General features: G+C 36.8%; 1 protein-coding gene and 2 pseudogenes across 3 annotated transcripts; 2 read left to right on the forward strand and 1 right to left on the reverse strand.

The window, feature by feature from the left end:
* The first annotated feature begins 417 nt into the window (after positions 1 to 417).
* Positions 418 to 3,640, forward strand: LOC137713293 (uncharacterized; annotated as a pseudogene). The gene is made up of 3 exons (XR_015955855.1): positions 418 to 688; positions 969 to 2,064; positions 2,476 to 3,640. The product of XR_015955855.1 is annotated as an uncharacterized LOC137713293 (transcript).
* Positions 3,641 to 4,027: 387 nt separating this feature from the next.
* Positions 4,028 to 7,680, reverse strand: LOC148691485 (uncharacterized). The gene is made up of 8 exons (XM_088684660.1): positions 6,878 to 7,680; positions 6,667 to 6,798; positions 5,818 to 6,437; positions 5,591 to 5,675; positions 5,392 to 5,484; positions 4,811 to 5,041; positions 4,489 to 4,709; positions 4,028 to 4,392 (listed from the first exon to the last, which is right to left on the reverse strand). Exons 1-8 carry the CDS (start codon positions 7,562 to 7,564, stop codon positions 4,233 to 4,235), a joined length of 2,229 nt encoding a protein of 742 aa, XP_088540786.1. The 5' UTR covers positions 7,565 to 7,680; the 3' UTR covers positions 4,028 to 4,232.
* Positions 7,681 to 14,978: 7,298 nt separating this feature from the next.
* Positions 14,979 to 17,379, forward strand: LOC137712793 (dynamin-related protein 4C pseudogene; annotated as a pseudogene). Its single transcript, XR_015955823.1, has one exon. The product of XR_015955823.1 is annotated as a dynamin-related protein 4C pseudogene (transcript).
* Positions 17,380 to 26,979: the final 9,600 nt, after the last annotated feature.

The raw sequence follows: 26,979 nt of genomic DNA on the forward strand, positions 1-26,979 counted from the left end.
CAATGATTAGGATTCCATGTCAACAATTTTTCTGATTAGGTTGATTTTTTTGCATTGTTATTACTATTTTACCCTCTTATAGATTTGGCACGTTCTCCAGATATTACCCACGTTTTAAATTTTTATCAGAATTCAAATTCATTGTTTAGTGGTCTTTCATCTTTCTCCCAGATTTCTTGATAACAATTTTTGAATTTGAATTTCTTATCAATCTATTTTTAAGGAAGGCTTAAACTTATCTAGTAGACAATGAATTCGGATGGATTGGAGTCCCATCATTTCATCGCCTCTGCTGAAAAGACATCTTCGACTAATTCTCCATCAGCTTTTTGTTGTGCAATATACATCACAGCAACTCCACAGTCAGAATCCCCCTAATCCCTTTCTATCATCTCTCATTGATATGTTCTCATTTATTTTAAAAAAAAAAAAAAAAAAAACCAATGCACAGAAGGTGTTTGATGTTATGCCTCTTTGAATAGTGTACTCTTTAATTTCCCGTAGAAATTTATTGTTCTCTTATTGTCACTATCCTTGTCACTTATTCTAGATTTCGAGCCGCCTGATGATAGCAAAAGGAAGAAATTCATTGTGATTGGAGGTGTTTCAGCATTATTCCTCATTTTCTTGATTTTGGGCATTCCTTGGTGGAAAGGCTGTTTCAGAAGTAGGACAACCAGGGAACAAGGTACGGACAATACCGTATCAGTCATTTTTTATTTAGAAAAGTCGCAATTGATTCATATTTCTACTTGCTACAATAAGAATTTTCAAAAGGGATTGTACACTGGCCGCACCTATAAGTATGCTGAATCATTAAAGATTTAACTTATCTATGAAAATCAGCTGCATGGTTGAACATTGCAGAGGATCGGAAATCTTATTCTTAGAATTACTAAATTCACGTAGTTATATCTTTTTCAGCCTATTACATTTATGTTTTTTTCCTGTGTTTTATAATTGTTTAGTTATGGAAGGAGCTATCATTGCGAAGTGCACTTTTGAGAGCAAGACCCTTTTAATTCCAGTATTTAATCATACTAAGTTCAAGGATATTGCTGAACAAATTTGTTCCCGATTTGTGGGATTAAGTCTTGAAGTCATGCAGTTGACGTACTCTCTAGGAGAACACCAATCTTGTTTGCTGCAATCTGACATGGACGTGAGTGTAATGAAATTTTCATGTTGTGCTGAAAACATAGCATCTATTCCTGTCTGTGTTTCCATGGTACAACCAGTTGAGCAACTTGATCCCATTTCTTCCCCACATGATAAACAGATTTTTAATTATGAAGGCTTAAACCCCTCAGATGATCATGCAGATTGAGGGAAGTTTGCCACTCCTCATGGGAAGACATATTTGTCCCATGCTGGGAGAAACTACATTAGCCATGTTGGTCAAGAATTTCCAGGTGGTGTCAAGGAGTTCAGACAAAAATTGATGAAGTATGCAGTTGAAATGGGTTTCAGGTATGTCTATATAAGGAATGATAGTGAACGTGTTACTGCTGAATGCTTCAATAAAGATGATGAGGGTTGTGTTTGGCGTGTGCATGCCATTTTGAATCGTCCTAGCAGGTTATTCTACATTAAAAGTCTGAATAATGTACATACATGTAAAGCTAGGTTTCGTGATAAAAAAAGCATCAAGATGGGTTCCAAAATTGTGGCATCGATCCTTGTTGACGAGATTCGAACCAATCCAATTGTAAGACCAATCGATGTTGTTAGAGATTTCAAGAAAAACTATGGTATAGGTATTTCTTACTATAATGCTTGGTATGGTAAAGAGTTAGCAAAGATGAAGGTCCATGGTGATGATACACAGTCATATAGACAACTATTATGGTATGCAGAAGCAGTGCTAGCAACCAACCCAGGCTCCCATGTCCAGCTTGAATATAATGGTAGTTCATGTCGGTTCGAGCGTTTATTCATTTCATATAATGCTAGTATTGAAGGGTTCAAATTCTGCAGACCTTTCTTGTGCCTTGATGGAACTTTTATAAAAAAACAAGTACAAAGGTCATTTGTTGGTAGCCATTGGGAAAAATGGTAATCAAGGTATGATTTAGACATCTACTTATATTATAGGCTGCGTGAAAGCTAATAATTTTTTTTCCACATGATAGGTAGTTTAAAAGTTTATCCATACATGTCGACGAAATTTATCATTTTGTTAATTTTGCTCCATGTTAGGTAGTTTAATAGGGTCTCAAACAGTAATATATGAGAAAGTATCGTTTTATAACTTTATACATGTTGTGTCTATCCCTTAATTGTTCTAGCATGATCTCGTTTGATAAGGGGTATCAAATACTATATGCTTTGCTATGTCCCAAATAGTATTATATGTTTAGTATGTATGTGGAAATAGTGCTTACAAACCTGACCCTTTATTATAACCTGTTCTTATGTATTCATCCTTAACAGATTTTTCTTTAACATGTTCTTTTTCTTCAACACATGGCTCAGGGTTTTTCCCGCTAGCTTTTGGCATTGTGGACTCTGAAAATGAAAACAATTGGACATGGTTTCTGGAAAATTTAGCAGAGATATTGCTTCCCCAAGGTCGTACGGTTACGTTCATATCAGACCGCAACAGAGGTCTACTTGAAGCTGTTTCCACCGTTTTTCCAGAAGCACCACATGCATTTTGCATGTTTCATTTGAAATTGAATATACAAAGTAAATATCCAAAGAAGATGGGTTCTGGTTATGGTGAAGTCGTTGCTAACCTGTTCCAAAAATGTTGTTACGCTCCATCCCAACTTATGTTCGATCAGGAAATGAAAACTCTCATCAAGGATGGTGGTACAATAATTCAGAAATTTTTGCAAAACACACCCAAAGAAAACTGGTCCAATGCATACTTCAGGGGGAAAAAATATGGTGAGATGTGCTCTAATATTGCAGAATCCTTCAATTCTTGGATTTTGGATGAACGCAAGATGCCAACTTACCAAATGATTGATAACATACGTGTGAAGTTGATGGAGATGAGTTCTGATAGGCAACGTGAAGCCGAAAGATGGACCTCACCAATATGCCCAACAATGGATGACGAAATGATGAAAATGGTTGAAGTTGGAAGACACTGGAATGTGTGTCGTTCAAGTGACCATATTTTTGAAGTCAGAGATGAGTATTCTGTCATGGTGGACTTACAAAGTCATACTTGTTCTTGTTATCAATGGCAAATTAAGGGGTTCCCTTGTGCACATGCTTTGGCAGCTATTTTGAAAGATGGAGGTAACCCATATGATTATGTCGAAGATTATTTCACAACAGATTTCTATAAGTCTTCTTATTCATATCCCATCATTCCTGTACCTGATATTGAAAAGGATGAACAATCTATGAGTCAGGAGTTTGTGATAGAACCCCCATTGACAAAGCGGCCCCCAGGTAGACCAAAAGTTAAAAGACTAAAATCTATTGGGGAAGAAACACGCCCCAACAAGTGCAGTAGGTGTGGTGATGCTACACGCCACAACCGGAAAACTTGCAACGCCCCTATTTGACATACATCTCCATTGCCATTTGGATTTTTTTTTTCAAATATTTGAACACATGTTTTTTTTTTATCAATGTAATAAAATGATGCCTTCGACTTTTTAGTTTACTCATATTCTTCTTTTTTCCATTTTCTACTTACATGTCATATAACTTATGCAATCTGTGAAGACTATATTTATTATGCTATCATTACTAAACCTTCCAAATCAAACCTATATATAACAAGCAGCCATAAGATGTTAAATTTTATCCTACCTATCAATTTGGCTTACAATATAAACTACCTATACTTGTAGAATATGATTTTTACATTCACCATTAGTTGTACAGGTATATAGGTTTTTGGGACGGTTTTAACCTACCTAACATGTAGGAACATTACCGACAAACATTTTTTATCAACAATTTGAAAGTACCTATCCTTATACAATTAGAAAGTACATTTACGAACTATGTCCAGATAATGACAAAATAACATTATATGAGATTACAAACAAATCTTATTGTGCAATCAATAAAGGGAAACATGAAGAATATCCCCTTTCAATTGAAATTGAAATTAAAAAACAGATACGACAAAGCATATCTCAGTTCACATAACACCCAAACTTATCTAGTAGACAATGAATTCGGATGGATTGGAGTCCCATCATTTTATTGAATTGAAACACTTAAATGAAACAAAAACTCAAATTTCGCATAACTTCTTTATCCTAGTCTTCCTTTTCCCAGCTACCATCTCCCTCATTTATGAATCTACAAAGGACATGTGCTCTCATATTCTTCATCGCCTCTGCCGAAAAGACACCTTCGACTAATTCTCCATCATCTTTTTGTTGTGCAATATACATCACAGCAACTCCACAGTCATAACTGTTTAACAAAAAAAAAAGGGTATGAACTTAAATATTACATTCTATCACCATGAAACCAACAAATAGGCATAATACAGATGAAATTAACACTTACATGTTAGGAAATTGTTGTGAGCATGATATGTTTGCTTTCAGTGGATACTCAACATTAGTTTGCCTCAACCACATGAAAAATTCTCTGTCATCATGGCTAAGCGTGTACAACAACGTCTGTACCTTATCACCTTTCATGATATGTTTGCAAATAGAGTTCTCATTGAGCTTTCTTGAAATACTATCTTTCATATGCTTAAAGTAGTCAGAAATTTTCACATGCTACAAAAAAATTAATAAAATAAAAAAAGAACACATTACAAAGTTAGTGTGTGAAATAAAATCCGAAGGATAAGAGGTATACTACATAGTTATCAACTTACCAATTTTTTAGCCTCTTCGAAATAAGGATCCACATACATATTCAACTTGGTTTGTAATGTGTTGTAATGTTCCCACCATCCACTTTGTTTGTTGAACACAAGCAAAGTATAATGCATTCCTTTGAAATGGTTAATCGGAAAGAAAACATAGTCGTTCTCCCGCACCTTTTTCAATAGAAGTTCAAGATAAATATATATTCTCACTGCAGAATTCGATTCATCCACAATATCCTACAAACCAACACGGATTAGAAGCACACTAGCCAAAAAGTAATATACCTGTACAACTAATTATGATGTAAAATTCATATTCTACAAGGGCAGGTAGAAGATTCTCTAGATTAATGCTAGAAGATCAGAATAAAAATGGATTACTGTGTTACAAGGGCAGGTAGTTTATATTTACCACAGATACTAATAAAAATGGATTAGAAAAAAATAATAAAAATCAACATTTTACAATTACACTACTCATCACTAAATAGCATTGGTTTTTCTAATTCCTTAGTTATGGACGGTATTAAACTAGCTAGAATGAAGGAAAATTAACTGCAATGTTTGAAGAACTAAAATTTACGCACCCACGCAAATGTCGGCATAAACCCATATTTCAGCTGATCTTTTGGAATCCCAATTTGGTCGTCATTCAAAATTTCGAAAAAAGAATCAACTACCTACAGCAAGAACCAAAACATCTTATGAATCATTTGTAAACCTTTCATTCAAATATAATTGTATTCATTGCTATCTAAGTCAAATAATTATAAAAATTACAAATACCTGTCGACTAACACCTCCCTCATTCAAGAGTGCGAGGATATCATCACGGATCACTGCACAATGCTCTCCTTTCCACATTGAAACCCTTATATATATATAGAGAGAGAGAGAGAGAGAGAGAGAGATGGAGAGAGAGAGAGAGAGAGTTCAAACAGCATAATCAACAGCTTGATAACTAATAGGTAGAAAAATGTAAATTAGAATAAGGATGAAAAATTATACACTACCTATCATCATTCAAATCCAGAAATTGTTTCAACTTCTCTGCATACGGTATTGGAAGACACTTGCCCACTCGCAGCCTACGCACAGCTATTGTCTTCACCGGTGCCCTTATTTTTGTGTTCCCATTTTCATGCATTTGAATTGCTCGTGAACCAACACAATTTTTATCCATATGAACTACCATTTTTTTATTAACACAAGCATCATACTTGTAATCTGGCATCAACAAGGGCTTCCTTGGTTTTGATTTCACCCGCAAAATCATTGAGTTTTGTTTTGGAGATTTGTCTTTCACTATGTAATTTTCCTTACATTTTAGCTCCTCCTCCAGATTCTCGTTTTCAATAGTAAGTTTCATAATTTCTGAACGGTAGTCCTCCACCAAAAGACTCATCTCTTGTAATTTTCTCTCCAAGTCATTAAGGTTTGCCTTAATATTTGTAGGCTCTCCCAAGTTGTTTTCCATAAATTCTGATGGCAGTATATCAAATGTTGGGAGAAATTCTTCATCTGACACTTTCTGAGGCTCCACATTTATCCCCCCACCATGTGAACGCAGTTGTATGATTTTCTTCTCTTTTTCAGGTGTTTTTGGACTGCCCCCACCTACCTGTACAACTTCCTGTAACATAAACACACCATGTTTAATTTTATTAAAGTACATAAGACTTTATTTACATAATCTGTTCAAAAAATAACATACCTACTCCAACATGGATTACAAGCACAATACCTGTTTCACAGGTATACCTATGATTTGATTGTTCTACAATACCTGTTCTACAGGTATACCTATAGAACACAATACCTGTTTAAAAGGTAAACCAAATCGATGGGTAGGATAAACATACCTCCAACTCATGGATCTTCATAATTTCCATCTTTGCATACAATTCCGACAAATTCCACTTAACAACCTTAAGTGGCATATTTTCCCTTCCTCTGATTGGATTGATCAAATGAGTACGCTCACAAAACCAGAACTGCATCAGTAAGATATTAATATGTTAGTTCATTTGAACACAGATAGAATAAAATGAAATAAAATGTAGATTAACATACCAATAATCCAATTACACAACCAGTTACACTTTCGTAACGTTCTCCCATATTATCAATTGTGCCCAACAACCAATTCTTTACTGCTACAGCCCACGCATAATCCTTCATCTTGGTAATATCCTCAACGTACCCAACCATGTACAAAGTAGTATTATTTCCACTCGTACTGAAAAACAGTGTCAAGCACAAATATAAACAAACCAGTCGCACAAAATCACCCTCATGCACACTACCATGCAACTTAACCACTCTCAAAATCCTTTCGTCCAATATCTTCTTACTTATATCTTTCACGTCTGCAAGACATCTCTCATAAAAACCTGTAAACGCACCTTTTCTTTTCCTACTATTCAGGTTAATCTCTTCCCCTTCATCAGGCAACCCAAAAATCTCAGATATATCTTTGGCAGTTATTGTTGCAGTTATTCCACCAAAAACAAATGCTTTTTGTACTGGGTCGTAGCACTTCAATATGGACACAATATTCGCATCACATTTCTTGCAAACACCATCAATGATCAAATTCTCATGGTACGCTTCGAACAACCTCCCGAACGGTGTACGATTCATTAACTCAAGATGCGCATTTGTCACACTAGGTCTCATTTCTTCCATAACGCGACGAAACTTCAAAAGGTCAGACCTGTACTCCAGGCTTATCTTTTTTTTTCTCTCCATGCAAAACATCTTCGGCTACAAGTAATACAAAGTCTACTATAACATGATTATTCCAAAACATACTAAATAACGCCCAAATGATAACATATCAAGCCAAACTACATATCATATTTATATAAGTAATGTTAAAAAGAGACTAATTTAACAATTTCAACTAATTATTCTAAAAGTAACTCCACAAAGTAAACGACGTATCAATTTAAACCACCCAGGTTAGTATTGAAGTTCCAATGACTAAAACACCAATTATTAAAGATGAACTGCAATACCTGTAATCTAGGTATCACAGGCCATTACTAATAATGTAATGGTAAACCCTCTTAACCCACCTAATTGATTTCAAACTAGTGCAAGCCTTCACTAACGCGTAAACACTGCCCACCAATTCATACCCGTCGTCAAACTCTAAATCTCAAACAATTGAAGTGAAAAAAAAAAAAAAGAAATTTAGAGCAAAGATAGGGTAGCATCTATTATCAAATACTGGTATTGAAATCGAGGGAGTGTAATACCTGTTATCCAGATAACGAACACTGCAAAAACAAAGCCCAAATCACAAAAACCAAAATATTAGAAAAGCAAAACCGTATGACCATGTATGAAACTGAAATCTTCCGAGAAGTTACAATACCTATTCTACAGGTATACCTACAGATTTGAAAGTCTTTAAACTACCTAAATAGAAAGGAAAACTGATCCAATGCATACTTCAGGGGGAAAAAATATGGTGAGATGTGCTCTATAGGTATACTTCAGGGGGAAAACAGGTATCAAAGAAACTGATCCAATGCATACTTCGAAAAATTTTAAAGTACCTGTTCTCCAATTATACCGGGAGGCCAGAACCAGATCTTCGCCTATTCTGTTTTCATCATATACTGGGAGAAATTTTATAGCTTTCATAGCTTCATATGGATTTAGGAGATTTGTTTCAAGGTTTCCGCTGGATACGGACCCAACCAATTTGAAAGATGGGAGGATAAGGTTTTTGAATAAACAGAGAGACAACTCTGCAAGAGACCTGATAAAGGGCTCTAATGGCACTTGTTGTAATTTTGTTGGTAAATTATGTGCATTTTAATTGCTGACATGGATGATTGTTGTACTTACTAGCCCCCACTTATGCTTATGTAATATAAGTGGATTCCATTCAAAACAGGCTTATAAAATTGGACCCATATCAAAAGACCCCTATATTAATTTAGTATTATGTTTTACATTTTTTTGGGTCAAATTATGTTTTTCATTTTCATTTTTATTGATTTAAAATATATTTTTCTTAACAGGTAATGGATCGAGTCATATTACCTGATAATATTAATGGGTTGATTTCGGGTCGGGTCATATTACCCGTTTACTTTAATGGGTATTACACGATACGACCCATTAAGCTATTGGGTATGACATGAAAACGACACGAACACGAGAAACATGACATGAATGCCAGGTCTAGTGGCCAAGATAATGGACAACATTATCACTTATGGGGATTAACTAACTTGCCAATTAGTTTTGAGGGTACTAAAAAATGGTCTAAATAAAAGTATGCAGTCTGTTTTCTTATGTCGTTGGTTGTTTGTTTGTCAACTTTTGTTTCAAGTTTTTTCGTTTCCTTTGTGTTCTTGCTATGTGGTAATTGTATGTTCTGGTAATCCTTGTCAAGTTTAATGTTTTCAATGAAATTTAACTGCAAATTCATCCTACCAGCAGTCAACTCCGATGTTTTGTTTTCTGTTTCTTGCTTTCATTGCCTTTCATTTAATTTGATAGTGAGCCTTCTTGACTAATCTAACAGATATAAACTTACTTAGGTAAAGAATCCGACACGTATTGTAGAAAATTGATAGGAAAACCACCTTCCTTAACTTTTCTAACTTTCGATGTTAAAGTTGTAATAACCTGAAAGTGAATATGGAAATACTGTTACTCTTCTACGATAAATAAACTTGTTTGCCGGTTTATATATCTTATCAGTTCTACCCAGGAAATGTTATCATCTAAAAAAAAAAAAACATATATATGTGTGTGTGTATGTGTGTTCTCCTTTGTATCCCTTTTTTATCTTGCAATTCTGGTAGAAATTAATTTAACAACCAAAACTCAACTTTGTTACTGATAAAGAAAGCCTAGATCGTTAGAAGAAACCTTGCTAGATGATAACAATAAACTTGTATCTCAAGAAATAAAGTATCCATTTACTCATATTAAATCTCTCCTGTTTTCGCTTGTACAACAGTAAAAGAGGAAGTTAAAAAAGCACGACAAACAAATTGAAGCTTTGAGTTTCTAAAACACCCATTATACAATAGTTGTCTTTGTCTCGTGTTGCTTTGTTTCTTGTTTGGGCCTTCAAACTAAGAAGGGAAACAAAAGTAATGCATTAAATTATTTTATTGATGAGGTGGAGCTTGGTGGATTGGGCCTTCAAATTGAGAAGGGAAACAAAAGTAATGCATCAATTTATTTTATTGATGAGGTGGAGCTTGGTGAAAATGATAAACCAACAAAAAATATATGTGTGTTAAAACCCAAGAAATTAATTTGCTTTGGTTTAATATCATGTGTGACATTTATGTTCTTTTTTTCGCGTCATCTTAGTACAAATTAGTTAAAATCGTTTTGGTTAAATACATAATATATTTACCTCAATTGAAATACTCATAATCTTACGGCCATTTTGAGATTGATGTGTTTTTTTAAAAAACTGCTTTTGATGTGCTTTAAGAATAATCTATTACAAAATAAAGCAGTTAAGTGTTTGTTGAATTGTATTTTTAAAAGTGTTGTGAGTATGAAAAACAGTGTAAAAGCGTTTGATAATTTATAATTGTATATAATGACAAAAATAGACGTAACAATGTTGGTGGTGAAGACGACAACGGTGATAAGGGCAAGGGTTGTGATGGTGGTGGTGGTGGTACCAATAAAGGGGTGTGGTGGTTGGGCTGTAGTCTGCAGAGGCAACATCAGTGGTAGGGGTGGCGACAACAACGATGGTGGCAGTTGTGGTAGCAGTGGTAGTGGTTGTGTTTATGGTGGCGGTGGTGGTGTGGTGGTAACGATGTGGTAGTGGTGGCACGTATAGTTGTGGTGGTGGTGGCAACAGTGATGGTGATCATGGCAATGGTAGTGTAAGAGGTTAAGGTTTATAGTGGTGGTCACTTTGTTCTCCAATGATAAAATGTGCATACAAGAATAAATAATGTTATTTTTTAAAATTATTGAGCGTATTACAAGAATTAAAAATATTCATTAAATGCTTGACCCTGCTTTTTATTAAAACAGTTTTACCTACATGATACTTTTAAAAGTTGTTGTCTGGAGGCCATGCAGTACTTTTAATATAAGCAAAATAATTTATTTTTACCAAATACATTTTTACTGCTGAACTTTAAAGTGAATCAACTTTTGATGAAAAAAAAAAAAACCAAACAGGGGCTTAATCTTGATAAGTGAGCATTTAGAAAACATTTTTGGTGAAATTATTAAGTGGGGAGAATGTGGATAAATTCTTGAAGAGAAATGCTAATGAGACTCTCTATGAACTCTCTGCCACTTCATATATTTGACACAATGCTTTATAATGCGGGTAACACTAGGGAAACTAAATTTGTAGACAAAATTTGCAAACTAAATGCATGTCACCAATAGGAAATAAGCACATTTATCAACGCTTAAATAATAATCTAATTATCAACTTCTATGTCATTTAGTTTATAAATTTTGTCTTCCTAGCATTAGTCCTATAATGCTGGCACATAAATGAATTGACGTTAGACTAGCTATGAGGTGGCAAAGTGTCATTGGAGAGTCCTACTTTTGAGAGTCACCTTGGCATTCCTCATCCTTGAATAAAGGTAGTCATGTCACTTCCTCCCACTTGTATCAGGTGTAAGGTCTTTTTTCATCAAACTAAAATTCATGCTCAGTTGTGTCATGGATTTTCACACACCATTTTTAGTTTCTCACATACCCATCTTTATTTATGGCCACCAGATTGAATAAGTCAAATATAATCAACATCCAAAATTTAACATGGATGTGTAAAAAGCTAAAAAATATGTGTTAAATCATTTCACAAAAATATTTGTAAAGTTGGTCATTTATTAAACAAATTGTATTATCCATCTAATAAATTCAAAATTGTAGCGTGGTAAACTGGTGACGTGAAAGAATCTCTTCTTGAGACGAGCGAGTGACATGATACAGACTAGTGAACCCAAAAGTTTCTCAAAAATTTCCCTACAGCGTGCGACACACATTTGTGGTGGAGAATTTATTTGTAATCCCATTGACTTAATTAGAGATTGTTCTCTTTATAAGCCTAAGGGGTCTTTGTAACATAGTGTGAGAATTCACAAAGCGCAAATAGAAATTAGAGAGAAAAGAATTAGGTTTTCCAATTTAGAGAATAAAACACCATACGGATAAAGTTCTAGCAGATCATCGTCTTCTTGCTTCACTAGCTAGAGATTTATTCGTGTAAATAATGGTAGAGGGCTAACACTTGGGAGCCTCAACAACGTTGAATTTTTCCGCCTATGAAATCTAAAGGTTAGAATTCTAAAACTTACTCTAAGTTTATACATATGTTCTTAATTGTATTATACCTGAACATAACCAATACATAAATTAATTTAATATGATTCAACGGAACCCAACATTCCGCAAACATGCTTGTCAAAATGATTATTTATACTTACGTTACCCGCCACACTTTTGCACATATGTACTAAGGTAGTTCACAATTCAACATTCTAGTCCCTCAGTCAAACTACACCAAGACGGTGTTACATTGCTTTAATGATAATGTGTTACCTTTGAGTACTCTCATGGTCATCTGTACGCTTGATGCACAACAAGACTTATACCGTCCAAAGATAAATTATGAAGAGGTTTTAGAACCCGAGGTTCCATACTTAAGTGCAAATTGTGCCTTGTTGTACTTATCTCAGTGTACAAGACCTAACATCTCCTGCATTATGAATCTCTTAGCATGACAGAATCACGTGTCAACACGCAGACATTGAAAGGTGTTACATAAATTCTATGTTATCTTAATGGTATTGTGGACTTGGACTTGTCCTACCTTGTTAGTTATGTTGATGTTGGGCACTTATTCGATCTGCACATGGCAAGATCCCAAACGGGTAATTGTTGGTGGAACCACAATTTCTTGGAGGTCTACTAAGCAGACTTTAGTTACTACGTCTTTGAATTATGTTACCACTAGACCAATAATTGACAACATTTGGATTTAATAAATATTGATAGACTCAGGTCCTAAGTTCTTTGAGTTTTGATCATTATGTTACCAATATTTAATTTTTTTCAGTTCTACAATTGAAATTGAAATTTTGATCATTAGTATATATGCATTGAAATATAAATTTTAAAATAGAGGTGGATAGGATGTAAGAATTTTTTTTTTCTTTTCTCATTAGCATTTGATGTCTACGAATGCTAATTACTCATAGGCTTATCATGCTAGAGAGGTTATACTTTAGTAAATATGAAAAATGATTCTCGCCGGATCATTTTTCTGGGGATTTAGAGAATCCAACGACCGTGACCGTTTATCATAAATCGTGTGTTCAGTTTTCATTAGGTACTATTTATATTTAATTTTTAATTTTGAAATGATTTCTAACTGTACGATGAACGGTTACGATCACGAGATCTCTAGGATCCCTAAGTAAAAAATTCGGCGAGGATCCTTTTCCCACTAATATAAGTAAATTCCACCTTTTTTTTTAAAGATGTGGTACCATGTGTCCTAAATTGTAGTCTCATCATCTTTCCCACGTTCTCTTTTTTTCTTGCAAAACTATGTAACATTTAATGGTGCCATAATCTTAATCTCCAAGCAACAATGATTTATATAAAATTCGTTATTGTGGTGTGACGTCCTAGTTCAGGCATATGTGCTTATGAATGTTGAAAAAAAAAAAGCAGCTTAAAATGTAGAGTAATTTTTGAATGGGAAGTGTTATTGGCACTTTAAAAATCTTATTCTACACTTCTCACAAATGTATTTTTTTTATAATATAAAAAATTTAGAGTGTAAAATGAGATTTTTTGGAGTATTAATAACAATTCTCTTCTTGAATTTGTATCACGTAACTCATCTGCATAAAACTTAACACATAAAATAAGAATTTCTTAATTTGAGTCCACCAAGAAATGTCGGTAGACTTTTAATTTAGGCATATTCTTACACAAACGAATGACGTAGTGCACATACAACATCCAAAAAATTCTCAGAAAATATCATCTACAGACAACTTGTCAAGAAAGAAAGTAAAATATAAAGAACATCGGCAAGTACGGAAAAGGATCGACAGCCAAGCCGAATGCTTTTTTCTTTGACGGTGGGGGCCCCAACGATACCATCATTCGACATCTGTCCAACCATGTCAGCATCCATGATCTATGGTCTTACAATGGTAAAAGTGAAACAAAATTTCCACAATTTGAAAACTCAGAGGAATCTTCAAAGGCTCTTTCTCTTCCACTTTTCTCCACAAAAAAACAGCAACCTTAATCCTTAAGCAAACCCTCCATTCTTTTCAATTTCTCTGGAGCACGATCATAAAGGTATATTCAATATGAATTAAGTTCTCTACTTTTTTTTTAACTTTAATTTTAGTTGTTAGATTGAATTTCTCATCGTTAATTTTAAGATAAAAGCTTTAAATTTCTTGTTTTTTGTTTTTTTTTTGTTTTTTATTTTTTGTTTTTGTTTTTTTTTTTTAAATTTTTAAATTTTATTTTTTCGTGTAGAAAATGATACATGTTATTTGTTATTTGTTAAAGTGAAAATGTCTAAATGCAAATGTTAGTGCAAAGGCTGGCACTTCCCGAATTCTCTAATGGGTGCCTTGGTTTTCTGACCAAAGTACAAAAAATATATAATTTTCTTCAACATCTTGTCTCCATTAGGTTACAACTGACATTGGCTAGCTTGTCATCGATTATTTGAAAGAATAATATATAAAGGTTGATTGAAGTCCAAGAGCATCAAGCACAAAAAAATGGTTATCAGTTAACTGTCCATGTTACATTTACACTGACTAGGGTTTAGAAGTTCAGAGTCTCGCATGGGGTGTGGTTTGCTGAACCTTTGGAAGTCCAAATCACAACTCTCTCAGCATGCGATTTTGAAACGGCTGGTTGTCATGTTACTTCGATAGGTTTTGCTGAACAATTATACATACTACTAGGAGCCTTTAAGCGTAAGGCACTTACTAAAACTAGCTTTCTCACTTCTTCCTGACTGATATCTTCTCTGACAAGTAATCTTCTTATTTTAAATGATGTGGCTGCCATGTCAGCTTATTAGTGCTATTTATCAGTGTAAGCAAATGATGGTACAAATGTGTCGTAAAAGTAGCATTTTTTTTAGATGTGTTGTTACTGTTGATTGAGAGTCAGTTAAGTTATTTAAAGGCCAAGAATGATGTATAGCAGTAGCTATAAATAGAACATTGTACTCCATTAAGTCATAAACTCAATACAGAACATTTTACTCCATCTTCGAATTCTCTCTCATCTCTCTACAATCTCGGTTTCCCTCTAGATTTTTCACATTTGTTTTGACTTGCTATAATTCAGAAACGGAAGGACGAAGGCAAATGGAATCGAGTTTCACAGTTTCAAACGGTGAGGGCTCCCTCGCAATGGTTCACGCAGGACTAGACGCAGTACCTCTCAAATGCGCACCCATTGTGTCGTCCTACAACGACAAGATCCGCCCTCTTCTGGATGCGGTAGACAAGTTACGCAGCTTGATGGTGATGGATGAAGGCATTCAGCTACCAACGATTGTGGTGGTCGGAGACCAGTCGTCCGGGAAGTCTAGCGTGCTTGAATCCTTGGCTGGCATCAGCCTACCTCGGGGCCAAGGCATCTGCACGAGAGTGCCTCTTATTATGAGGCTGGAACACCACTCGAGTTCTCAGCCTGAACTTTCCTTGGAGTACAATGGCAGAGTTGATCGCACTGATGAAGACAATATCGCCACAGATATTGTGAAAGCTACTAATTTTATTGCGGGGGGAGGTAAGGGAATTTCGAACACGCCACTTACTTTGTTGGTGAAGAAGAATGGGGTTCCGGATCTGACTATGGTTGATCTTCCGGGAATCACAAGGGTTCCGGTCCATGGCCAACCTGAAAATATCTATGATCAGATCAAAGATATGATCATGGAGTATATTAAGCCGGAAGAAAGTATTATTCTGAATGTATTGTCTGCTACGGTGGATTTTACTACGTGTGAGTCAATCCGGATGTCACAAAGTGTAGATAAAACTGGTGAGAGGACACTCGCTGTGGTTACGAAAGTGGACAAGGCACCGGAAGGACTACTTGAGAAGGTCACTGGAGATGATGTGAACATTGGTCTTGGTTATGTCTGTGTAAGGAACAGGATTGGTGACGAAACTTATGAGGAGGCAGCGGCGATGGCTCATGAACTATTTCAAACCCATCCCCTGCTTTCGAAGATTGACAAGTCCATTGTCGGTATTCCAGTTTTAGCACAGAAGCTGGTCCAAATTCAAGCAAACAGCATAGCAAGAAATATACCCGAGATAGTGAAGAAGATCAATGACAGGCTGAACTTCTGCATCATGGAGCTGAACAAAATGCCAAAGAGTCTTTCATCTGTTGCCGAGGCCATGACGGCCTTTATGCAAATCATTGGCTTGGCTAAGGAGTCGCTTAGGAAGATTCTTTTGAGAGGAGAATTTGAGGAGTATAAGGAAGACAATCGCATGCACTGCACTGCTAGATTGGTTGAGATGCTCAACCAATACTCCGATGAACTTCACAGATGTGCTGAAACTGATGCAAAGAGCAACTTCTTGATGGAGGAGATCAAGATCTTGGAGGAGGCCAAAGGTATTTCACTTCCGAACTTTCTTCCACGCAATGCTTTCCTCATTATCTTGCAGGGCAAAGTGAATGAAATTTCGAGTATTCCGATTGCATTTGAGGAAAAAGTGTGGAGCTACATTGAAGACGTGGTTATTTCTGTGTTGATGCATTATACGGAGAACTATCATCAGCTGCAGCTGTCAGCCAGGCGTGCCGGGCATAATCTAATGGCCAAGATGAAGGAAAGGTCAATCAAGTGGATGCTGGAGCTTGTAGAGATGGAAAAGCTGACGGATTATACATGTGATGGTGATTATGTTTCTGAATGGAACAAGTTGATGGCTAGTCAAAACGAATTCATTCATGGAGTCTTAACTGATGAGAAGAAACCTTCTATCATAGATATAGAAGGCATCGGGGAAGTTGAAGTTGGTGTTCTGAGGAAGTACCCGCATGTGTTAGCTCAAGCTTATGACCTTAAAATGAGAATGATTGCTTATTGGAAGGTTGTTTTGAGGAGGCTTGTGGACTCCATGGCATTGCACTTGCAGCTGTCTGTTTTCAACCTTGTGAACAAAGAGATGGAAGCTGAGATTGTGAATGAGTTGATGGGACCTTACGGTGGGGGAATTGAGAGGATGTTGGAGGAGTCGCCGGCAGTGGCAGTAAAGCGTGAGAAGCTTAACAAAAGCATAAAAAAGCTGAGGGATTCGAAGGAGGTGGTGGCCAAGATTATGGACAGCATTATCACTTATGGTGATTAACTAACATGCCAATTAGCTTTCTGTTGTCTGATGTGGGTGGTTGTTTGTTTGTCAACTTTTGTTCTTAAGTTCTTATGTTTCCTTTGTGTTCTTGTTGTGTGATAGTCCGTAGTCGTATGGTTGTGGTAATCCATGTCAATTTTAATGTTTTCAATGAAATTTAAGTGCGATTTCCTCCTACATACAGTTAACTCCTATTTTTTGTCTCATGTTTGCTGCTTTCATTACCGTTTATTAATTTGACAGTGAGCTTTCATAACCAATCTGGCAGACATAAAAACTTATTTAGGTCAAGAATGCTATACGCATTGTTGAAATCTCAACTGATAAGAAAACCACCTTCCTTAAATCTTCTTTTCGACGTCAAAGTTGTAATTGCTTGAAAATAAATATGTAAATAGTGTTGCTTGTCTAAGATAAATAAACTTGTTTGCAGGTTTGATAATGCTAGGGAGACTAAATTTTTTAAACCAAATGATGTGGTTGTTGATAATTGAATTATTACTTCAGCGTTGATTAACGTGCTTATTTCTTATTAGTAACATATCATTTGGTTTAAAATTTTGATCTCTCTAACAATATCTTTGCAAGTTTATACGCTCAGTTCTATCCAAGAAAGGTTATCATTTTAACTGATCTATACATCCACACACACACACACACACTCATATATATGTTCTCCTTTGTATCCCTTTTTATCTTGCTTTTGTACGGCAGTTGTTTTTAGTCTAGGTGTTGCTTTGTTTCTTGGGCCTAGCATCAAATTGAAAAAGGAATCAAAAGTATTTAGTCAAGTTGATGAAATGGAAAATTGATTCTTTTCGGGTTCCTTCTATCAAATCTAATCAATCAACAAATTTAGATTCTTGAAATTTGATTAAATAGTTAAAACAAGAGATTTCTTTAAAAAATTATAATAACTTTAACTGTTAAATTAAATTTCAAAAACTCAAATTTATTGATCGGTAGAATTTGATGGAAATGATTCATTTTCCGATGAAATGGTCAAGTGGGGGAGAATGTCGATTGAATAAAAGCAATCATGTCACATTCTTCTCCTTGTACGAGGCAGAGGGACTTTTTTATGTAATTAAAATTCAGTTCCAGTAGCGTCATGGATTTTTTTTTCTTCACTTTAGTTTCTCACACAATTGTCAGGGAAATAAAAAGGCTAAATAATGCGTGTAAAAGTTACTTTCCAAAAATATTTGTAAAGTTGGTCATGTATTGAAAAAATTGTATTATTCATCTAATGAACTTGAAGCAAAATTAAATGCAGTGATATTTTAAATTTATGTAGCCAACTTCACTTATTGAAATAAAGCTTTGTTTTTGTTATTATTATCCATCCAATAAATTCATGATTATAGTGTTATAAACTGATGATGCAAAATAATTTCTTTTTAAAAAGAACGAGTGACGTGACAGAAACTAGTGAACTCAAAAATTTCTCAAAGAATGTGATCGACAAACAAATAATGAAGAAAGTAAGAAAGATGTAAAGCACATTGGCAAGAAGGGACATGTTGATGCTTTGACTGTGATGCAAGTCCTTATATCGTGGTTCTCTTCTCTTTGCTTTCACAGCTAAGATGTTATCGCTTTGTTACCGATATTTAATTTTGTTCAGTTCTACAATTGAAATTTGAATTTTGATCATTAGTATCTGCATTGAAACATAAATTTTATAATAGAGGTGGATAGGATGAAACCAGAATTTTTTTTCTCATTAGCATTTGATGTCTACAAATGCTAATTACTCATAGGCTTATCATGCTAGAGAGGCTATACTTTAGTAAATTACATTGTAAACTATTTAATAAAAGCCGGCTTCACTAATATAAGTAAATTCCACCTTTTTTAAAGATGTGGTGCAATGTGTCCTAAATTGTAGTCTCAATTGTTTTGGTCATGTCATCTTTCCCACGTTCTCTTTTTTCTTGCAAAACTATGTCATATTTAACGGTGTCATAATCTTAATCTCCAAGTAACAATGATTTATATAAAATTCGTTTATTGTCGTGTGGTGTCCTAGTTCAGTTATATGTGCTTATAAATGTTAAAAAGAAACCAACTTAAAATGTAGAGTAATTCTTGAATTTGTATCACGTAACTCATCCGCATAAAACTTAACATATAAAATGAGAATTCCTTAATTTGAGTTCACCAAAAAGTGTTTGCAGGTTTTAATTTTAAATCTCAACGGAAATAAATAATGTGTATGCGTGTTTTGACACAAACGAGTGATGTAGCACACATATGACACCCAAGAGATTCTCAGAAAATGTCATCTACAAACAACTTATCAAGAAAGAAAGTAAAATATAAAGAACATCGGCAAGGAGGGAAAATGATTGATGTCAAAGCAATGAGTGTGACGCAAAATCTTTATACTATCGGGGGTTCTCTTTCCGCTTGGATGCCCATGGGGACTGCTTTTCTTTGACGGTGGGGGCCCCAACGACACCATGTTAAGCCCATTTACTTGAGCCCACTACTTCTCTTGCAATTGGCCCATACCAGCCTTCTTTCTTTATGTCCAAGTAGCTAGGGTTTTTCCCTTTTATGAGAAGTATAAATATGTAATAATGGAGAGCAGAAATAACCTATGAAATGATGAACTAAAGTTGCCTCTTTTTCCTCAAACTCTTCTTTCCCTTTCCTCTTTTTAAATTCCTGCACTATTTTCTATTAAAGTTGCCATTTTCAGCCAACCTGAACTGATTGGGCATACCAATTGGTATCAGAGCCCGTCGATTCAATGGGAAAAAACACGCACTCCGCGACCTCTAATCCAGATGCCCTAACCCTACCCCTTATCACTATGGCTCTTCCTCACTGTTCTCATTAAACACCCCCTCTTCCTTCTCGGCACACTCACAATCCTTCCACTTAAGTCCCTCCACGACACCCGTGTGATAACCCGTCCAGGGTTTTACTGAACAAAAAAGGTATTTTTATAAGTTCACTAATTTTAGGATGTTTGTTTTGAAATAGGTTGTTTTTAAACCTTAATTGGTGTGCCAAAGGGCCCACCTTTTGTTTTTGTCTCCCCTGGTTCCCCTCTTCTTTTTCTGCCACGTGGTAGTCTCTCAACTCCCTCTCTTTTCTCTCTTCTTTCTTGAGCCTCTCTCACAACTCACTCTCTATCTCTCTATCTCACTCACTCACATCTCTCTCTCCCTCTCTCTCTCTCTCTCTCTCTCTCTTTCTCTCTCTTTCTCTGTCTCTCTCTGTCTCTCGCACTCTCCCTTTCTCGGCGACACCCACACCTATGCACACCCCGATGAGGCACCCTAATGACACCACCACCCTCGAGGACCTCCCTTCCCTCTCCCTCATCTCTGTGGAGCTCGGTGAAGCCCAGAAACCCAAAGAACTCTCCGGCGAGACGTGGTGCCCAATCCTAGTTTTCGGCTGATTCTATCATTTTCACGGCAAAGTGAAGGTAACAATCTTTCTCCCTCGTCTCTACCTTCATTTTAGTACTTAGATCGTAGGTTAGGATGACCAAACGACGGCGACCAAAGCTCGGGAGGCTCGGCCTTCCTCCTCGACCCAATTCATAACCCCTTTAGAAACCAAGGCCTTCGGGCCATGTGAAACGGACCTCCGACCCAGAAAACCTTTCAAGCCCAAAACCCTAATTTAATCAGGCCCTTGGGCCGGGCTTTCAAGCCCAGGCCATTTGACCTAAAACCCATTAGACCCAGGCCTTTGGGCCTTATAACCCAGTCTAGAAACCTTTCGACCCAAACCACCAGCCCAACCCGGATGGAATATTTTATCAGGGAATATTCTCTGGAATATTCTTTGTGTTGGTTTTTTCGAAATTTACCCGTGACCTTTCTTAGGGTAATTCGACGTCCTGAATCTGTTTTCAACGTCCATTTTCCCAAATTCAATCGTTTGAATAGAGTTTTATTAATAGGACCCTTTATGTGCTTAGGTGCATTTATTGTGGCAATTTTGTCGTTGCTAGTTTGAGTGGCTCTTCGGCGGCGAAGTATCTGTGAGTGAACCCCTTCTAAAATGCATGTTTTAATATTAGAAATGCATACATGAAAAACATGATTTAATGATTACGTTTTATGAGATATTATGCTCACTTAGAATATCTTGAATTACCATATTTTATCGAACTCATGTTCTTTGTAGTATAGATGATGGATGACTTTATACTACTTATGAACATGCTTTTGCACACTTCTTTATAGTATAGATGATGGATGATTTTACACTATGAAGATGTTTTTGAGATACACACACACACACACACACACACACACACACACACACACCTATGTTGGAAAGTCTATGTTCAATGGTTTTGTGCTTATCTAGTGGTCATTATACCGCCACAGGCGAGGATTATGGTTGTTGGCTGCAGGCTGGGAGAAATAATCTCTGGCTTCGAGCCGAGAGACATGAAGCTGGCATTGGGCCGGGATAAATAATCTCTAGCTATGGGCACAAAGACATAGAAGCTGGCATCGGGCCGGGAGATATTATTATTGGATACCACTATTTATCACACTATTACGAGATATGTTTATGAAAGATTTTATGGCATGCTAGGGTTTTGGAAACCTATTACATACTATGTTATTGATGTTTTCAGAAAACTTCGGAGGTTAGTATGTTGATAATTGTTTCAGTATTATATATATATATATATATATATATATATCAATTTGGTCCACTCATGTTTGTTTTGCGCCCCCTTGGGACTTAGAATCAAGGCATACGATTCCGGCGTCATGGCACTTCCACTTCGGCATCTTCGAGTCCTCTCAGTGTAGGACCCATTCCCTTGCTCCTTAAATTTTATATTATTTTCTTTTTAGTGTTCTAGATTAGTTGTATGCTCTGAACATGTTCCTCATTTGCATATTAATTATAATTAAATTTATAAGTCTTATTTATTTCGGGTTCTCATGCATTCTAATATGGCTTCGTCACATTCGGGTGTTGGCCAGCACCTTCCTACCTTGGTGTTTGGGGAATACTAGGGTTGGGCATGTCAACCCGACTCTTTACCACATTCTTCTCCCATATTACCCAAACCACCTCCCCAGAACCCTCATTCCCATTTTAATGCTATTAAAATGGAACTACCACGATTCAATGGCGAGGACCCTTACAACTGGTTAGCCATGGCAGAACGTTACCTTGACTACTATGACGTATCGTCCCATCAATGGGTATTCGTGGCTGCTTGCAATTTTGGAGTCGATGGCTCAATTTGGATGAGAGGATTTGAACAACGATATGGTTTAGACAACTGGAGTTTATTTGTTGAAATGATGCTCCAATGATTCGGAGGAGGTGATCGAGCAAATATTGAATTCCAGCTCACCCACATTCAACAAAAGACCACTGTTGATGATTATATGGCAGATTTCATAAGGCTTTCTTGCCAGGTAACTGATTGGACTGAAAACCAATTGAAACATGTGTTCTTGGGCAGTCTAAACAAGGACATCTGCCACGACGTTCAAGAACCGGAATCTTTACACCAAGCTAAAAAGTTATCCAAATTTTTTGAAACTAAGCTTCAAGCCAAATGTTCTATCTTCCCCAATTTTCCCTGCCCTTAGCATCACTTTACATCCTTCCATCCACAATCCATCATAAACAACCATCACAAGGCAAACATCACTGCCTAACGGCCTTTTCAAACGTCTAACACCAGCTGAGGTGCAAGATAAATGAAGAAAAAATGAATGTTTTGGCTGTAACGAGCAACATACCCCCACCCACAAATGAAAAACCCCATTGCTTGTATTGCTTGACACTACTCTGCCTAAGGATGATTCCCCGGAATTCCATGATTGTCGAGATGAAGCCACTGTAGACGAAGAGCCCTCTTGTCACATGCTTGAGCTTTTCTCAAACCCTGGTATCAATATAGGTATATCAATATGCCTGAAAGGCTCCATTTTCTCCAAGCACATCACCGTCCTGATCGATTCCAAGGCCACATGCAACTTTTTGAATCCCCACATTGCTGAACAACTGGGTTTACCTGTGGAATTGAGTGAGCTTGTGAAATTCACCACTGCATCACATGACCGCTATTCCTCCAAACATGTCACGGGTTTGACTCTAAAAATACAAGATTACATATTGCACGGGTCATTCCTTTTACTGAAAGTGCAAGGTTATGATCTCATTTTGGGTGCAGAATGGTTAGAATCCTTGGGATTTATTGGTTGGCATTTCAAACAGAAAATAATGGTATTCTCGGTTGGAGGAAACATTTACACCCTCCAATGCTTGACACCCTTAGCATCCTTGTTTCCTACATGCCATAGGGTGGACCACTTATTGGAAAATCCATACTCTTTCTGATCCTCCATAACTTCTACAGATAACACCCTTAACCCACCCATTGACACTCATCCTGCCATTATATCCCTCATCCATCAATACAAGCACATCTTCGCCAATCTATCCGACCTTCCACCCGAAAGACCAATAAACCACAAAATACCTCTACTGCCAAGTACCAACCCCATCAATGTTCTCTCATATCGGTACCCCTATTGTCAAAAGGCTAAGATTGAAAAACAAGCGCGGGAATTTTTGAATTTGGGTGTCATCTGCCCAAGTTCAAGTCATTTTTCTTCCCCGGTTCTTCTTGTCAAGAAGAAAGACGAAACATGGCGCTTATGTATTGATTATCGCTCCTTGAATGCAACAACTATCAAATACCGTTTTCCTATACCAGCAATGGATGAACTTCTAAATGAATTGAATGGAGAAACCATTTTTTCCAAACTGGACCTCAGATTCAGTTACCAGCAAATACGAATGAGCACCGAAGACATTGCAAAGACATCTTTTCACACCCATGACGACCACGACGAATTCACGGTAATGCCCTTTGGCTTATTAAATGCACTTGCAACATTTCAATCTTTAATGATTCTATTTTCCATCCTTACTTATGGAAAATTGTCTTATATTTTTTTTTTTATGATATACTTGTCTATAGTCCTTCAATAACAACTCACATTTCCCATTTAGAGACAATTTTTGAGATTCTGTCTAATCACAACTTGAAGGTCAAACTAAGTAAGTGCTCATTTGGCAAAGAACAAATTGATTATTTGGGCCATACAATCTCTGGTAGTGGAGATGATGTTGATCCATCTAAGATAAGGGCCATCATAGACAGGCCACAACCAACATCGCTCAAGGGCCCTTGAGATATCCTCGGATTAACGAGTTATTACCAGAAATTTGTCAAGTATTACAGACTAATTGACAAGCCCTTAATAAACATGTTGAAACAGGGCAGTTTCTCATGGTCCCCTGATTCCATTAAGGCATTCGAAGCATTGAAGCGTGTTTTATCAAGAACACCGACGCTAGCATTACCAAATTTTCAAAGCAAGTTATCGTCGAAACAGATGCATCGGGCAATGGTATTGGGGCTGTTTAAGCCAAGATGGTCATCCAATTGCATATCTTAGCAAAGCACTTTCAAGGCGTACCCTTGGCCTGTCCACTTATGACAAGGAGATGTTAGAAATCGTTTTCGCAGTGCAACATTGGCGTCCATATCTATTGGGCCAGCACTTCCACATCATCACTAACCATCAACCACTCAAACACTTTCTAGAACAACAGATTGTAACTCCACAACAACAACAATGGCTGGTGAAATTATTGGGGTATAACTACTCGGTCAAGTATATGTCGGGTTCTCAAAACAGTGCTCCAGATGCACTCTCCCGCCAACAAGAACTCATGCTCTTAATAGGCCTCTCCACCCTTATATTTGATTACATTCCTCAATTGCAACAGTCCTATGCACAGGATCCGGAAGTGCAAAAGGTTTGGAACCTTTTAGTTCCAGCACCCAACACTTCAATCAAAGGGTTGTTAATTATAAATGACGTGTGGCACTACAAGTAACGGATCTTTATCCCACTCACATCCCAATGGCGACCTAGACTCTTGGACGAATTCCATGCATCTTTCCAAGGTGGACTCGGGCTTCCTTCGAACATACAAAAGACTCTCCATAAATTTTTTATGGCCGGGAATTTGAAAGGAATCCAAAATTTTTTTGGCTAAATGCACAAAATATTAGCGCCAAAATATTTGAGAATATACACCCTCCAGGGTTACTGCAGCCCTTGCCCATCCCCACTGGCATATGGTAGGACATCCCTCTTGATTTTGTCGAAAAGCTCTATTTTTCCAATGGGTACACCATGATCCTAGTTGTCATCGATCACCTATCGAAGTATCGCCACTTTATCCCACTAAAGCACCTATACACAGCTGCCTCTATAGTTGATACTTTCATCAAGGAGGTTTTTCGACTCCATAGCATGCCCAAGTCGATCGTTTTGGACTGCGACCCAATTTTCATCAGTAACTTTTGGCAAGAGTTCTTTAAACTCCAAGGCAGCAAACTTTGCCCAAGTTTAGCTTACCACCCTTAAACGGATAGGCAAACGGAAGTCCTCAACCGCACCTTGGAACATTATCTTTGATGTTTCTCAACAGACAAACCCACCAAATTGTATTATCTCCTTCCCTGGGTTGAATGATGGTATAATACAAGCTTCCAATTTGCCATCAAAATGTCTCCATATCAGGCTGTTTACATCATTGAACCACCAACCATTCTCATGTATATGCCTGGTTCCACGGCAGTACACTCTATTAATGCTGCACTGTAGGATAGGGACAAATTAATCCGTCTTCTGAGAACAAATTTGCAGCGTGCATAGAATAGAATAAGACAAGTCTATGATAACAAGAGAACTAAGCAGGAATTAAACGTTGGTGATTGGGTTTACCTAAAGCTTCAACCATACCGCCAACAATCAGTGGCTACTAGAATAACAAAAAAGCTGGCACCCAAGTTCTATGGACCTTTTCAGATAACTAAGCGCATCGGTTCCATAGCATATTAGCTTCGTTTGCCTTCAGACTCCAAAATCCACCCCGTCTTTCATGTGTCTCTCCTCAAACAAAAGATTGGTAGTGTTTCCCATCCACTGTCAGTTTTGCCTCCTATCGACTCCACTGGGGTTCTACACTAGCAACCAGAAAGAGTTTTAGACAGGGGCATGTTCAAGGAGAAAAAAAAAAGGTGTGACAAAATGGCTGCTCCAGTGGGTTGGCCTACCCATCGTTACCCCAATTTCTCGGCCGAAGGTCAGGCCTATTCTTAGAGGTGGGGGGGGGGAGGGAGGGGCAGTTGTTAAGCCCATTTACTTGAGCCCACTACTTCTCCTCTTGCAACTGGCCCGTACCAGCCTTCTTTCCTTTTGTGCAAGTAGCTAGGGTTTTTCCCTTTTATGAGGAGTATAAATATGTAATAATGGAGAGCAGAAAGAACCTATGAAATGATGAATTAAAGTTGCATCTTTTTCCTCAAACTCTTCTTTCCCTTTCCTCTTTTAAATTATTGCACTATTTTCTGTTTAAGTTGCCATTTTCAGCCTAAACCGATTGGGCATACCACACCACCATTCGACATCTGTCTAACCATGTCAACATCCTTGATCTATGGTCTTAAAATGGTAAAAGTGAAACAAAATCCCTACAATGCGAAAACTCAGAAAGGAATCTTCAAAGGCTCTTTCTCTTCCAATTTTCTTAAAAAAATAAAATAAAATAAAATAAAATAATAAAAAAAAAAATACAGCAACCTTAATTCTTAAGCTTTACCAAATTCAAAAATCCTCCATCCTTTTCAATTTCTCTGGAGCACGATCATAAAGGTAGATTCAGTATGAATTAAGTTCTCTA

Source organism: Pyrus communis, chromosome 14 (assembly GCF_041283825.1).
Source record: "Pyrus communis isolate YQ-2024b chromosome 14, ASM4128382v1, whole genome shotgun sequence".
NCBI lineage: Eukaryota > Viridiplantae > Streptophyta > Magnoliopsida > Rosales > Rosaceae > Pyrus > Pyrus communis.